Source organism: Mixophyes fleayi, chromosome 9, assembly GCF_038048845.1.
Source record: "Mixophyes fleayi isolate aMixFle1 chromosome 9, aMixFle1.hap1, whole genome shotgun sequence".
Classification (NCBI taxonomy): Eukaryota; Metazoa; Chordata; class Amphibia; order Anura; family Limnodynastidae; genus Mixophyes; species Mixophyes fleayi.
This window is the reverse complement of record NC_134410.1, coordinates 21,994,495-22,009,396: the sequence shown is the minus strand read 5'-3', so window position 1 is coordinate 22,009,396 and position 14,902 is coordinate 21,994,495. Positions and strand designations below refer to the sequence as shown.

The following is a 14,902-nucleotide window of genomic DNA, read 5'->3' as shown; positions in this document are numbered from 1 at the left end:
GTGCAGGTAAGACAGAGTTATACAGATTTAAAGAGAAATTGCTACAATTGTAACAAACTCACCGCGGTGTTTGAGCAGCAGTCGGCCCGGGGTCTCCAAGTCATCCCAGCACGGGCTCTCAATGCAAGGACCCAAGTGGCCTAGACACATAGAGGCTTACGGCAGAGCCTGCTCACATCCGGGCACCCTCAGCCGGCACAGGGGCGCCCCCCAGGCTCGCACCCCTCCAGGACCACATGCATTAATGGCCAAAAAAATATATACCTGCAAATCAATTGCACTTTTTTGGAGGAAAGAAAAAGGGTTATTTTTTTTTTTTTCTCACTTCCCACTCATCTGTCCCCTCCCACCTCTCTCCTCCTCCAAAACAATGGAATCCACCCAAATAGGAAGGGCTGGGGGGAACTCTGCGCTCACACTGGGGCACAGCCTGCTTACATTTGCATGCAAATGAGGCCGGTAGCTGATAGCCCAGAATTTTTCCCTCCATGCTGCAAACTTTGTGGGACATTGACAGTGTGTGGAGTCTGCAGTCAGATGCTGCCTCTGACAATGTCGTTAGATGCACAGTCTGTGAACTGTCTCCTGCAACTGCGTGCGGAGTACTAAGTACTAAGCTAATGCAAAAGTTCAGGAACGTACATTGCAGCATGTAACGTGGAGTCATTACCAGCTCTTCCCAAACTTATTTTTATTTTAATTGAAAGTAATTGGTAACGTAGGACACATAGGTTTTAGCAGAACAGATGCATGCTAAAACTTGAATTTTCTGTATACACCAAGATACATGGTTATCTATCTATCTAGTTATATATATATATATATATATATATATATATATATATATATATATATATATATTATATATATATTATATATATATAGTGGAAGAAGTGGTGGTATGGAAAATGGAACTACCTCTAAATTTCCAGTTTTACCTGTGTGTGTGTGTGTGTGTGTATATATATATATATATATATATCGCTTACATTTTCCATACCAATTTTTACATTTCCACTGTGACAACTGTGTATACATATATACACTTGTTAATCAGATTAGGAGCAATTTTAAAGACTGCCTGATTCAATAAAGCACACAAAGCAAATGTAAATCGTGTTTGTCTTTCAAGGCACTTTAATCAGGCATACACACAGTCTGTATTCAACTAGGAGGGGATCTGCAGATATGTCTTGTTGAATACGGGTCTAGGTCCGCTCTGCTCTAACAAACAATTCACTGAAGGATACGTCCAATACACATGTGGAATATAAAGTCCCAGTATGCACAGAAAAAAAAATCAGTTAATGTAACCTGTTAATATAGTCATTAATGACAAAACAAACATTAAAAATATATATATTTCACACCCCCCCCCCGCAATAAAATACATTTATATGGATGTTATTATTGTCCACTGAACATAAAGTAAATTTTTACAGTTGCACCTGATTGCAAACATAGGTTATAGCATGCATATGCCACCATCACTATCACTCAGCAATTACAACTGACCTGTAACTGGTGCAAATGATAAGACAGAAACACGTACCTTTGAGATGCCCTAAGCTTGAATTGGATGCTGCTGCATGTACTTGAGCTTGGCACGCCCTTACTGTACATTGACTTTGTGCAAATACAACATGTACCCGCATTTACGTTCCTTAACGAATCAGGCCCTGTGTGTGCTGTTTATGCAGAACTCTGTTATACATTTATTAGTTTCTACAAATTGGTCAACCTAGTTCTCTCAATAGACCTATTATTAGTGTGTTCTTAGCACTAATGTGCAGCAAATGCTATTTTAGTTTTACTATCACCCCTGCTGATATTACTTTTATTATGTTATTACATAAGTGTTATTATATATTTATAAAGTGCCAACTTCTCTTGCTGTACAGTATTATTATTTATAAATCACTGACATATTACGCATTTCAAATATTTATTTGATATTTAGGAGGCTCTTCATTTAGTGATTGTTATGTGATGGGCTGTATTATTATAATTTGTTTTTATATATTTTTTTTATCATATACAGTTTTTAAGAATCCATCTCAATATGTGATGAGGTGATAATGATATTTATTCATTATTGGTACGTCTATAAGTATACTGTTCCCTTATATCGTGATGTTAAATCTGAAGGAATTAATTCTCCGTGTTTTTACATGGATAATTTGCTAGTAATATGATGTGGATGGCTTCAATTACTGTGACTACTTGAGTCTCTATTTAAGGCAAGCTAAAGCATTGGAGAGTAAGCTTTGAGAAAGTCCCACCTTGGGGACGAAATGCGTCAGCTACCAGCTATTGGGAGTAGTGCTTGAGAATCAAGGATCTCCTATACTCACGGAGGATTGAGGAATCAAAGTTGAGGAGGAAGCGTGTACTACCGTCTGTGTTTCCGGACAGGACTTTTAGTAGGTGCACCTACACGTTCTAACAGGACTCTGCTTGGTCAAGTGATGCGTCAAGAGTCAGTGAGTATACATGGATGACTTTTATTAACGGATTAGCCCGTGTGAATCTCACTGTACCGCATCGACCATTTGGACTCCCACGGCGGAATTTTCTGAGTACAGCTGTGAGTAAGAACGATGTCCTAAGAGTGATACACTGTCTTCGCAGTCTAGTGCTGTCCGGATGGCGGTTTGTTTACTAACACGTATGAACATTCCTCCCAGTATCTTCTGTGTTTTGATGCATCTGGACACAAGTTTGATTAACCCATTGGAGACTCTATACACCTTTTGGATTGGGCTTTTTTAATTTCTAGCCCTTTATGAATCATTGTCTGTGACTATATATAGATCTAGTTTGGCATAGACTGATCTTACATCCATGTTTCTCAATTGAAACCTCCGAGGAGTCTATTCCCAATATTTGCTTACCAGCTTTCTATATATCCCTATTAGGAATTTTTTGCTGTATTGATTGTTCAATATTAAACTGTTTTTACATTTGAAATGTTACTATCAGCCTATTTCATGTTTTACTTCTATCTGATTTTCCACTTTTTTCCCAGCGCCATTATCTTTGTTTTTTCAAATATTTATCTGCATTGGTTTCTGTAAGTTTTTTTGGAATTACAACTTACCAAATGTGTTTTAACACTAACAGAGAAATAATTTTGCATACTTGTCTGTTCTTTGTAAACTGTTTACAATTGTTATATAAGTTTAAACATGCTATACAATGTTGTCGGTTAAACTGGTGTTATATAATTATAATCTGTTCAAACATTGCTTATGCTGTTACACTGGCTCTAACAAGATTTCAATCCCTTCAGCTTTCAGAATAGAAAAGGACCTGTTTGTGACATTCTGTACAGGCAATGAAGAAGCCACCTAAAGCAAGGGTCCTAACTAGAACCATTATAAACTGGTTCTGCCAGAGAGGCAACAACTTCCTCTGATTGGCTTAGGCAGGAGAGAAGTGGGTGGGCTTTCGCTGGCCACCCTGCTGGCCGATTGGGCGTGTTGAAAGTGATTGACCACCGTGTGTAATAATTAATCAAGGGGGAGGTGCAGTGGGTTTGTTTGTAAGTAACCATTGGCTGGATTTGAATGGCATAGCATCCTCTCTGTGACAGCGATGGGCTGGGCGCAGCTTGGGTGCGAAAACATATATAAATTGAGAGCCTCTCTCTATACTGGATCACAGTGCCTGTGACAGTCCTGGAGTGCAAGCTCTCTGTGGTTAGAAGGCATCTCTCTTGTTGACTGCACACATCTGCATATGCAAATGTCCTAATATGTACTATTAGAGATTAGTATTGTGTTATTAAACTATAAACCTGACTTATATATGACATATACATGTATGCAGGATATTTATAAAAAGAGCAGTTCACAAAAAAGTGCAAATTTTGCTATTTCTTCTCAAATAATATTAACCTCAGGCAACACTTAATGATTATAACTACAGCATTACAGCCACTTTTGATATGAACTCTGACACAAACTAGAAAGAACATTATTATTATTACCATTTATTTATATAGCGCCACTAATTCCGCAGCGCTGTACAGAGAACTCACTCACATCAGTCCCTGCCCCATTGGGGCTTACAGTCTAAATTTCGTAGCACACACAGACAGACAGAGAGAGAAACTAGGGTCAATTTGTTAGCAGCCAATTAACCTACCAGTATGTTTTTGGAGTGTGGGAGGAAACCCACGCAAACACGGGGAGAACATACAAACTCACAGATAAGACCATGTTCGGGAATTGAACTCATGACCCCAGTGCTGTAAGGCAGAAGTGCTAACCACTGAGTCACCGTGAACATGCAAACTCTTTTAGCAATATATGGCAGTCTGTGCGATTTGGAACTTTCTTATTTTAAATATCCCTCAATATGTTCTGGACTACTTTGGATGTGTGCATCTTAAAATTATGAAGATAGTCTTAGGGACTTCGAGGCGGAGATTTGACAGAAATCTGCTCATTTTTCCTTGCGCCCCATATAGGTGCGAGGAAAAATGAGCAGAGATTTCTACCGCAACAGCTGCAAGTGAGCGCAGTACGATGTCCGCGCGCCACTTCGCTGCTAGTTGAATCTCAAATTCAATGAGCCGCAAAGTGTCTCACGGACATTCCAGAGACTGTTCATGGCGGAGATTTGACAGGAATCTCAGCTAATTTTTCCTCGCGACCCATAGAGGTGCAATGAAATGAGCGATGACTTCTACCGTAACAGCCAGAAGTGTGCGCAGGGCGATGTCCGCACAACACTTTGCGGCTAATTGAATCTCCCCCTTAGGATTAGAAAGATATACTTGGCTGACAATAAATATAATACCCTTTTAGGGCAATCTGAATCGCACTACATCAGATCTGCAGCAAGGACAATAAAGGTCACTTAATGTTACAAAAATGTGTAGTCGCAGTGCAAATTACATTTTGTGATGTCATTCTATGCACCCCTTGATACTGTGTGGATAATGGCATACCCAGCTAGATTTGAGGTAGGCAGGATTGTCTTACGGGACATGTTATTTAAGATGAGCTTTAAGGCAGAGCGCAGCGCACATTTACGTGAACATTCCTGCGCCACCGTGAGCTGCCAAAGGACTTTTTACATGTACTTGGAAGTGGCAGAGTCGTTGCTTTGGCCAATACTTTCGATGGGCCGCTTTTTCCACCTTAGGTACACTTAATACAGGGAAAAAAAAAATTATAAGCGCAATTCTACCAATAAAAAGAAAAAGTCAAATGTACAATGGTAACACAAAAAATGAGTCTAGACTAAGCAGCATTTTAGAAAAATATTAAAATAATCGATGAAGGGGTAGTCCTAATGTGTTATTTGGCAAAAATAATATCAATGTTCCTATTTACTGTCCTGTGTAGTAGGTTGGCACTATAAAAAGGTTAAAATAAGAAAAACTTTGAAGTTAGGTTTTTACTCTCTGAACCATGCGTCTAGACCCACAATCCTACAAAAGGTCATGCAGAGAAGTTTTACTGGTACAGGTCCCACAAATGGCATGGGGACATACATCTATTCATGTGCCAGGTGGGATAAATAGCATACAATAAGAGTATAGATATTCACGTGTCCCACTGCCCGACTTACGGTTCCCGGACTGTATGGAGATGGAGAACGGTGCAGAGGCTTTCTGAGCCAATGCGCCATACAGTTCGAATTAACACCTGGTCAACCAATTCCCAAGGGTGGGATCTCTCCGTTGTCTCGACCTGAGGCGCTAGCCATGTCTCAATACATTGCAGATAATTTGAAACGAGGGTTCAATCGCAAGTCTTCTCCGGCTGGAGCAGGGTTCTTCTTTGTTAAGAAGAAGGACGATTCTCTACGCCCATGTATTGATTACCGTCCCCTTAACCACATCTCTGTTAAGAATCATTACCCTTTACCCCTTATCATCGACTTGTTTGACAGGATCAGCGGTTCCCAGATATTCACTAAACTCGACTTTCAAGGAGCCTACAATTTGATTCATATTTGAAGTGGAGATGAATTAAAGCCGGCCTTCAATACCAGGGACGGGCATTTTGAGTACCTCGTAATGCCCTTCTGCCTTTGTAATGCCCCTGCCATCTTTCAATCGTTTGTCAACGAGATCTTCCAGGATTTATTGTATACTTCAGTTGTAGTCTATCTGGATGAAATTTTGGTGTTTTCTAAGGACCTTTCCTCCCATCGTGAACAGGTCAAAGAGGTCCTATTCAGACTACGCAAACACTGCCTCTACTGCAAATTAGAGAAATGCATCTTTGAGGTTCCACAAGTGTCTTTTCTTGGATTCATTGTTTCCGGCAAGGGGTTACGGATGCATCCAGCTAAAGTATCCGCTATGCTGGAGTGGCTCCAACCCCAGGGTCTCAAAGCATTCAGAGATTCATTGGGTTTTCCAACTACTACCGACAATTTATCCAAGACTTTTCTACCATCATTGCACCCATCACAGCATTAACCAAGAAATACACTAACCCCATAGTTTGGTTTCCGGAGGCCATTGCAGCTTTAAAGAACGCTTTCTCCTCTGCCCCAGTTTTTGCTCAACCTGATCAGGAACGACCATTTTTCTTGGAAGTTGATGCATCATCTATCGGTATCGGAGCAGTTCTCTTTCAAAGATCATTGGGCACTCACACTCCTTGTGGACTCTTCTCCAGACGGTTTCTTCCCAGTGAAAATAACTATGGAATTAGTGATAAGGAGCTTCTGGCCATCAAATCCGCACTTGAGGATTGGCGTCATTTACTGGAGGGCACTCTTCATCCAGTCACTGTGTTTACAGACCATAGGAATCTTATATTCATCCGGGAAGCCAGCTGTCTCAACCCTCATTAGGCTCGCTGGGCACCCTTCTTTGTACGATTCAATATGGTCCTTACGTTTTGTCCAGGCGCCAAAACCGGACGAGCTGATGCTTTATCACGGTCCTTTGATGAGTTGGATCGCTTGACCCCATTGGAACCTCAACCCATCATTGATCCCTCTAGTATAGTAGCCCTCACCAGAACTGAGACCTGTACCCCCCCTCCTGGTCGATCTATCTATCTATCTATCTATCTATCTATCTATCTATCTACGACTCAAGACCTTACATTGGGCACACTCTTCATGCATTGCTGGTCACGCCGGGATTAAGAAGATTCATGGCTGTACCAAGGAGATCATCTCTGACCGAGGGGTCCCGTTTACTTTGTGCTTCTGGAGAGCCTTTTGTAAGAACCTTGGTACTGATTTAAAATTCTCTTCAGGGTACCACCCTCAAACCATTGGCCAGACCGAACGGATAAACCAAGACCTGAAGACCTTCCTACAGTGCTTCACTTCTGATAATCAGAATAAATGATCTCAACTTCTTCCTTGGGCTGAATTCTCCCACAACCAGCATGTCCATGAATCTACAGGATTTTCTCCATTCTTCATTGTGTTCGGAACTCATCCTACTTTTCCGGAACCTTTTGTGTTTTCAGCCTCCACGGTTCCCAATGCTAACTCGCTCCTCCGGGAGTTTTCGTTTATTTGGTCTAGGACTAAAGCAGCATTGCTTAAAGCCACCCAACATCACAAAACCTTTGCGGATCGCTGCCGCGGACCTATGCCACTTCTTGCTGTAGGAGACCAAGTCTGGCTATCCATCATGGATTTGAGACTTAAAGTTCCGTCTATGAAGCTAGCTCCTCGGTTTATTGGTCCTTACACTATCCTACAGGTTATTAACCCTGTTTCTTACAAAGTAAAATTACCTCCTCAAATGCCACAACACCTTCCATGCTTCTTTACTACGACCCCTACTACTCAACGAGTTCTTTCAGCCTCCTTCTCGATCTACACCCGTGCAGTCTTCTTCTGGTGTAGAATATGAAATCAGTCGGATTTTGGACTCTCTCATGTTACATTGCCGTAAATACAATTTCTAGTTCACTGGAAGGGGTTTGGTCCAGAAGAGAGGTCCTGGGTGGACAAACAGGACTTACACGCTCCTGTACTACTTAAAGAATTTTATAATCAACGGGATGAGAGGAGAGGAGGGAATACTGTCAGGCGCCACCCCGCTGCTCCTTTGGGATGGCTGCCTGTCTCTGCTCCGGTTGCGTCTGGTTGCCAGGCAACCAGACGCAAGACTTCCAGCTGGTTCATCTGAGCATGCGCGTCCCATTGCTAAGCAATGGGACGCTATTTCTAATCTCCGGCGGGCGGCCGATTACAGCGCTGTCGCCTCTCTCTCCATTGGCTGTCAGCACTATTTAAGGCAGCCCCTGACCCCATGCCTGTGCCAGAGTATCAGGTCTTTTCCTGCTGCAGCGTTCTAGTGCGATATTGGCTTGTCTGACTACCCCTTGATCTCCAGTGCCCTTACTACCCGGATTGTCTGACTACCCCTTTGGATTTCCCCTGTGCATTGTTCGCTCCCTAAAGTTACCGACTTGGCATTGTTTGACCTCTCTTCTCGATGCTCCCTTGTGCCTCGTTGCCAGCACATTACCAAACCGGCTCACTTGACTACTCTCATTCTGTGCCTTGCTATATGACTCAGTGAAGGACCGTGACCTGCGTGTCTCCTGCGGCGGAGCCCATACTTCCTTGCGGGGGTTCTTGGTGAAAACCAGGGGCACGTTAGATTCTGCACCTTCTACTCGAGTTGCGCCAAAGTTAGCAGGTACTCTAAGCATAAGTTGTGACAGCTAAAAGTTACAGCTCTAGGTCAACAATTGAAATGGAAAGCACAGGTGTTGGGACACACTCCTCTCTCCTCTGGCTTTCGTGGCACTTCTCACTCACGGGTGACTCATTCCTTGTCTATTTGGGATTGCACGAATAAATGCTTTGTGCTAGCCCCTTTCTCCTCACCAGTGATTCCCATTTTTGACAACTCGAACTTGTTAAAGTTTGTTGGCTTTTGGTCCCTGGCTGGCAGGAGGTGTTAGGTCTCTAAATAATGTTTCTCGATCCTGCTCTTTGCAACATTTTCTGACTTCCAGGACTGGTTCCATATTACTCTCAAAAACTTTGATCAATTCCTCCAACTTAGACACCCTCATGAAGTACAACACACAATACGATTAGCGCTAATTGACCTTATGTGGAAATAAAACTTGATTCTATTGGTTAAGTTGCAGCTCTCAAACAGGCTCTGAAGCCTGTATATCAACAATATAAAAAAGAGAAAGCGCTAAACTTAAAACCAAACAATATCTCTTTAATAAAAATCAATTAGTACATATAGACATAGTCTTAATAGATAAAAAGGCAGATATGTATTGATGGAATATAACAAATCAAATCATGGTGTTTAACATAATAACACAGTCCAGCTCCAGACGTTCTTCATTAGTAAATGAAATCCTCATCAAAGTAGACAAAGTTCACATAGAAATGGGATAGTGGATTTGAAATAGCAAATTTTAAATACTCATAGGCTGTATCACCCTAATATAACAGCTTTGTGTGTATCAGATCTACATTAGAAAGAAAAACTCAGGATGTGTACGAGAAATTATTTCCAAACAGCACAGTTGGTACTTCTCCGTTCCTCCAGCCTGTAGAGTAAGATATATTGAACATCCATCCCTTGGTTAGTCAGGTAGCAAGTGACTTGCAGCACCAGAAGCTGCTGCTAAGTAGATTAACCCCGGGGTTTAATGAAACAACAATTTGCACCAAACAGGTTTGCTGATATCCTGACGCGTTTCCCGGCTCATGACAAGCCGTTTTAGCAGCAGCATAACTAGAGTGCATATCAGGGTACAGCGGTCACCTGACCTGAATCCGCCAATGGTCTTTCCGATGATCACATGATCCGTGGCTGCCAATCAAATAAGGGTCTCCATTCATAATATCTGAAAAGTACGGCCCACGTAGAATTATAGCTGCCGCTGTCATGGTTACCAGAGTAAACGGATAGAAGCTCTTACATAGATCACATCATGGGATTGAGGATCGTGAACTAGTATATTCACATATGATATGCAATTATGGGAATAGAGTCATGTTTGTATATAACATCCTTAAATTCCACCTTATAACTCATTCCCAGTCGAGTTCTGGTATATTAACATCTATTCTTTCATAAGCAAATAAAAATAGTGCATGAGAACAAAAGGCACCATACTGTCACATAAAATGTTAGTAATTCCCTTTGCACACACAAAAAAAAAAAATCGGGTAACCAGCGAATAACAAATCACAAAAATATGGAAAGGCTCAAATTCCCCATCAAATCAAATACTTTAATAAAAACAAATAAACCATGTAAACACATTAGAATATATATTGGTATTATTAGATCAATTCAATTATATCTCTTTAAAAAAATAGCATGCTTAAAATGCAAAATACAGTAAACAAAATACAATCCTCAACTGACAATAATAATGATATAAGAAAAATAATAAAGGGATAATCAGATCTGGTTGTCATAATTAGTAAAATACAATAATAATTCCATTATCAAGTCTATATATAAACGTATAAAAATGTATAAAGATGCACTTGATACGAGGGCAGCCATGTAAATCTGATATGTGCGACATATCTATAAAAATATGGGCTGACATGAATTAGGATATACATACAACAATCTAAAGATAGTGGATGCAATCTTTATTAAAAAAACAAGCTGGACATAAACAGAGGAAAGGGGTCGAGATTCACCCCCAAAAATAGGCCATAGTCACTAGCGAAGACCAACTGAATTGATAGGACAACTTGTGTAAAAACCACACAGAGAAATTGCACAAAGTAGAAGGCTTAATAATATTGGACTAGAAAGCGGTCGTCCCATATATGACTATCGTGGCAAAATGAAGAAAAAAATAAAAAATGGGGAGGGTATATTAGGAAAATACATATAACTATAAATAATCTCAGCAAGTGCAGTCTTAAACATACAATCAAATATGGTTCAGTTCAATACTGTCATTTAAACCCTGTGGTGTCTAAAAATCCACGGTTACATAACAAGTGGAACCTGTCACCTCCCCTCTTAGTGATCCCGATTTGTTCCATGGCACTAACCTTCAGACCAACTAGTTGACCCCCTTGACACAAGTTGACATGTGTAGATAAACGATGTGTTCTATCCAGGCCCGGTGCTCCCATTAGGCAAGGTTAGGCAGTTGCCTAGGGCGCCGGGCTCTGGAGGGCGCCACAGAATTAAAATTACTTTAAAACTGTCCGGCGACCGCTGGCCATACCTTCCAGGGCCGCCGCACAGCTTCCACGGGGAGGGGGGAAGGGGCTATGGATCACCACCGACGCTTCTCTCCTCCGTCTCCTCCTCTCCACTCACTGACTGTCGGGCGTGACATCATGATCATGGCCTGACAGTGTCAGTGAGTGGAGGGGAGGAGACGGAGCAGAGAGGAGCAGCTTTATGGCGGCAAGTAAAGACGTGTGGAGGGGGGGGCGCGGATTGTGAAAGTGTGCCTGGGGGGGGGCGCGGATGTGAATGTGTGCCTAGGGCGCCAAGGACCCTAGCACCGGCCCTGGTTCTATCATTTTTTAATATGTTACATGGGTGTTCCTGGAATTGTACACCCACAGATCTTATTGCTCGACCCACGTACTGAATTGCACACTTGCAATTCATCAAATAGATAACAAAGGTAGATTGGCAGTCCAAAGACTTATCAAATGGAAACCTTTCATCTGATATAAACGAAGTGAAATCGATGCACTTGTGATCTGCAAATCCACAAGTGGTACATTTAAGTTTTCCACATCTAAAGAAACCATTTGGTCTCCCTAACCATCTCTCAACACTTGGGTTGACAATAGAAGAAGCTCATAGCTGTTGATGGCCGTAAAACGTATTTATACATTTTCTTACGGCTGAGTTATAAGAAAGAAAGAAAATAAATTGCACGGGACACAATAATGTTGTTTACAAATTTTTTTTTTTTTTTATTGTTGAACATTAAGAATTATTTGTATTCTGTATCACTAGTGCCAACTCTTTCTCAAAAAATGTTTATAAGTGGTAATATGGGTGAGAAATTTGGGCTGCCATGGAGTATCTCAAGGAAAAGCAATTATCTCTAGGTCTAATTCGCTTCTATCCGTTTCCATCCTCCATATCAACCATTATATTGGGATGTATCCAAACAATACTAGGTAAGGTAAACAAACACCAGCCATATAGCTTGTTGTCAAGTAAGACACTGAGTGCAGACACTTGTACCTTTAAATCTGACGAGTCCTTAGCTAGAGCCGTCCTGCAGGAAATCAAGAACATGTACAATAGCAGCTGAGTCTGGATCCACTTGCGGCTCACACCACATGATGAATTTCTTCCAAACTTTATAATAGACCACCAAAGGATTATTTTTCCTTGCCAGCAGAAGTGTGTCAATTACATTCGCTAAGACTCTTTTACTTCTGAGCAGTCACAGTTCAATATCCATATATCAAAGATAGTCTTTTTGGATTTGAATGAAAAGTTGAATCAGTGGCGCTATATAAATAAATGGTGATGATGATGAATTGGACCTTTGTGTAAGAGGACTGGCCGAAGAAGTAGACACCACAGTTCTCTTGAAGCATTTCCCAAGCTGCTGCAAACCACGGGTTTCATGAACATAATGGAAGGATTGCTATGACTCTTCTGCTGTTTCTTTTTTTTTAATCTTTTGCAGGGTGCGAGCAATGAGAGGAAACATAGGGAATACATACCCTACTTGTCCATGGGATTACCAGAGCATCTTTCCCTTCTGTTCTTGGAACTTTGTGGTGAGAGAAGAACCTGGGCACCCTCAAAGAGGGATCTCTAAGCTGCAGAGGGAGGGGGGGGGGGGGGGTGATGTTTCATTCATCCCCATAAATGTAGATATTTGTCTAAGTAGAATCTCCACATTCTACACATTAAATAGACTAGGCTACTATTTAATATCTCCAAGATCACTACTATAGAGTTTATCCATATCCTCTAACACAGTCACAGACAACAAATGTCTTCACTTACTGCCCTCCAGCTCCTTCCTGCTCTATTGTCAGAATTGTTGGTTATAGCTTGTAACACTTGTTTAAAATACCTGCTGATGTTATTACAGATAGGCGTCTCTTTCTTTGATTAAATATGTTGTTTTAACTACTTATTACTGAGATTATGGGTAATGTGCTGCAATTTTGTAGGTTAGAGGGCAGCACCATGAGGCCCAGAGAGGTATCAGGTTGCCCATCATTGTTCTGAAGAGTCCATTTATGACTGGGAGCCCCTGTCCTCTAAGTCCATACTTGTCTGGGACCTTGTTCTCTTCACTCCCTACATAGCATATAAATCCTATTTAGTCAAAAATGAATTAGTCATACTATCACTTCCTTAAATTTCTGGATGGGGATTGCTTCTTGTGGCTAGGAAATACATGTTGAACAAAAGACCCCACCATAATCTGGAGATAATGGCTTGTCACAGGCTCCACGGACTGTATACTGTTGGCTTTATTTTCTTCCTTCCTCTCCATGGGCTCTACAAGAGTACCAATATTGAAGAGTATTACTAAACTGTTAAATAACTACTTCGATCTTGTAGTGTGTTTGCTACCAAAAGGTAGCAGCTAACATTCCTCGGGCAGCCAACCTTTCTCCTCGGCTTACACCATCAGCAGTGCGTTGCCGGTATATTTCCAGCAGGTAAGCCTCTATACAGACAAAAAACAAGAACAAACTACTCTACCTGTGTTCTCTAACTTCAGCTACAGACAGGAAAAGACACAGGGAAAGAGGAGGAACTGCCCTATATACTACCTGGGGGCGTTTCTAATTTACTGTCCCTACCTAAAGCTAGAAGGGCTTAACTATTGTAATGGCGGCCATGGAGGATGGAAGAAAAAAAAGGAGATCTTTGGAGAATTTGAGGGTTATCATTACAAGACATGGAGGGGATACTGAAGTAAGGGGGTATTTGGAGAATATGGGGGGGGGGGTGTATTAACAGGACAGAGAGGGGATATTGAGATACAGTGATATTATAAATATATTGGGGTGTACTTACAGGACAGTGAGGGTATACTGAAATAAGTATCTATTTGAAGAATATTGGGGATGTATTGACAGGACAGAGAGGGGATATTGAGATACGGGGTTATTAGGAATAAATTGGGGTTATTAGGAATATATTGGGGTGTACTGACAGGATAGGGAGTGAATACTGAGATAAAGTAGTACTTGGAGTATATAGGGGGATGTAATGACAGGACATGGAAGAAGTACTGAAAGGATCGTACTTGGAGAATAAGGGGGAGTGTATTGAGATAAAGGAGTAAATTAGGAATATATGGGTGTTGTGGTGAGTGTACATGGAGGAAATTCTGAGATAAAAGGGCATACTTGGAGAATATGGGGGTGAACTGACACGACAGAGAGGGGATATTGAGATACGGGGGTATTAGGAATTTATTGGGGTGTACTGACAAAATAGGGAGGGATACCGAGATAAGGGGGTATTTGGAGAATATGGGGGAATGTAATGACAGGACATGGAGGGAATACTGAGATAAAAGGGCGTACTTGGAGAATATAGGTGGGGTGTATTAACAGGACAGATAGGGGATATTAAGATACGTGGTTATTAGGAATATATTGGGGTGTACTGACAGGACAGGGAAGGAATACTGATATAAGGGGGTATATGGAGAATATAGGGGATGTACTGAGATAAAGGGGTAAATTAGGATTATATGGGGTTGTACTGACAGGACAGGGAGGGAATACTGAGATAAGGGGGTATTTGGAGAATATGGGGGATGTACTGAGATAAAGGGGTATATTAGGATTATATGGGGTTGTACTGACAGGACAAGAAGGGAATACTGAGATAAGGGAGTATTTTGAGAATATATATGAGACAACTGCTGCTGCTATAAACATTACATTCCCTGGTGATGCCTCCCATCTAGGCCGACTGACAACACCCTGCTGAGAC

General features: G+C 41.4%; 1 protein-coding gene across 4 annotated transcripts in view; it reads right to left on the bottom strand.

The window, feature by feature from the left end:
* Positions 1–12,303, bottom strand: part of BICRA (BRD4 interacting chromatin remodeling complex associated protein) — a 54,786-nt gene extending 42,483 nt beyond the window's left edge. For 2 of the 4 annotated variants that reach the window (XM_075186883.1, XM_075186887.1), the window contains exon 1: positions 63–277. In XM_075186883.1, the coding sequence (XP_075042984.1) occupies positions 63–150 (88 nt within the window). In that variant the 5' untranslated portion in view covers positions 151–277. Of the gene's footprint in view, positions 1–62; positions 279–12,163 lie in introns of those variants that run through there. The other 2 variants (XM_075186886.1, XM_075186884.1) reach the window with 2 other exon arrangements.
* Positions 12,304–14,902: the final 2,599 nt, after the last annotated feature.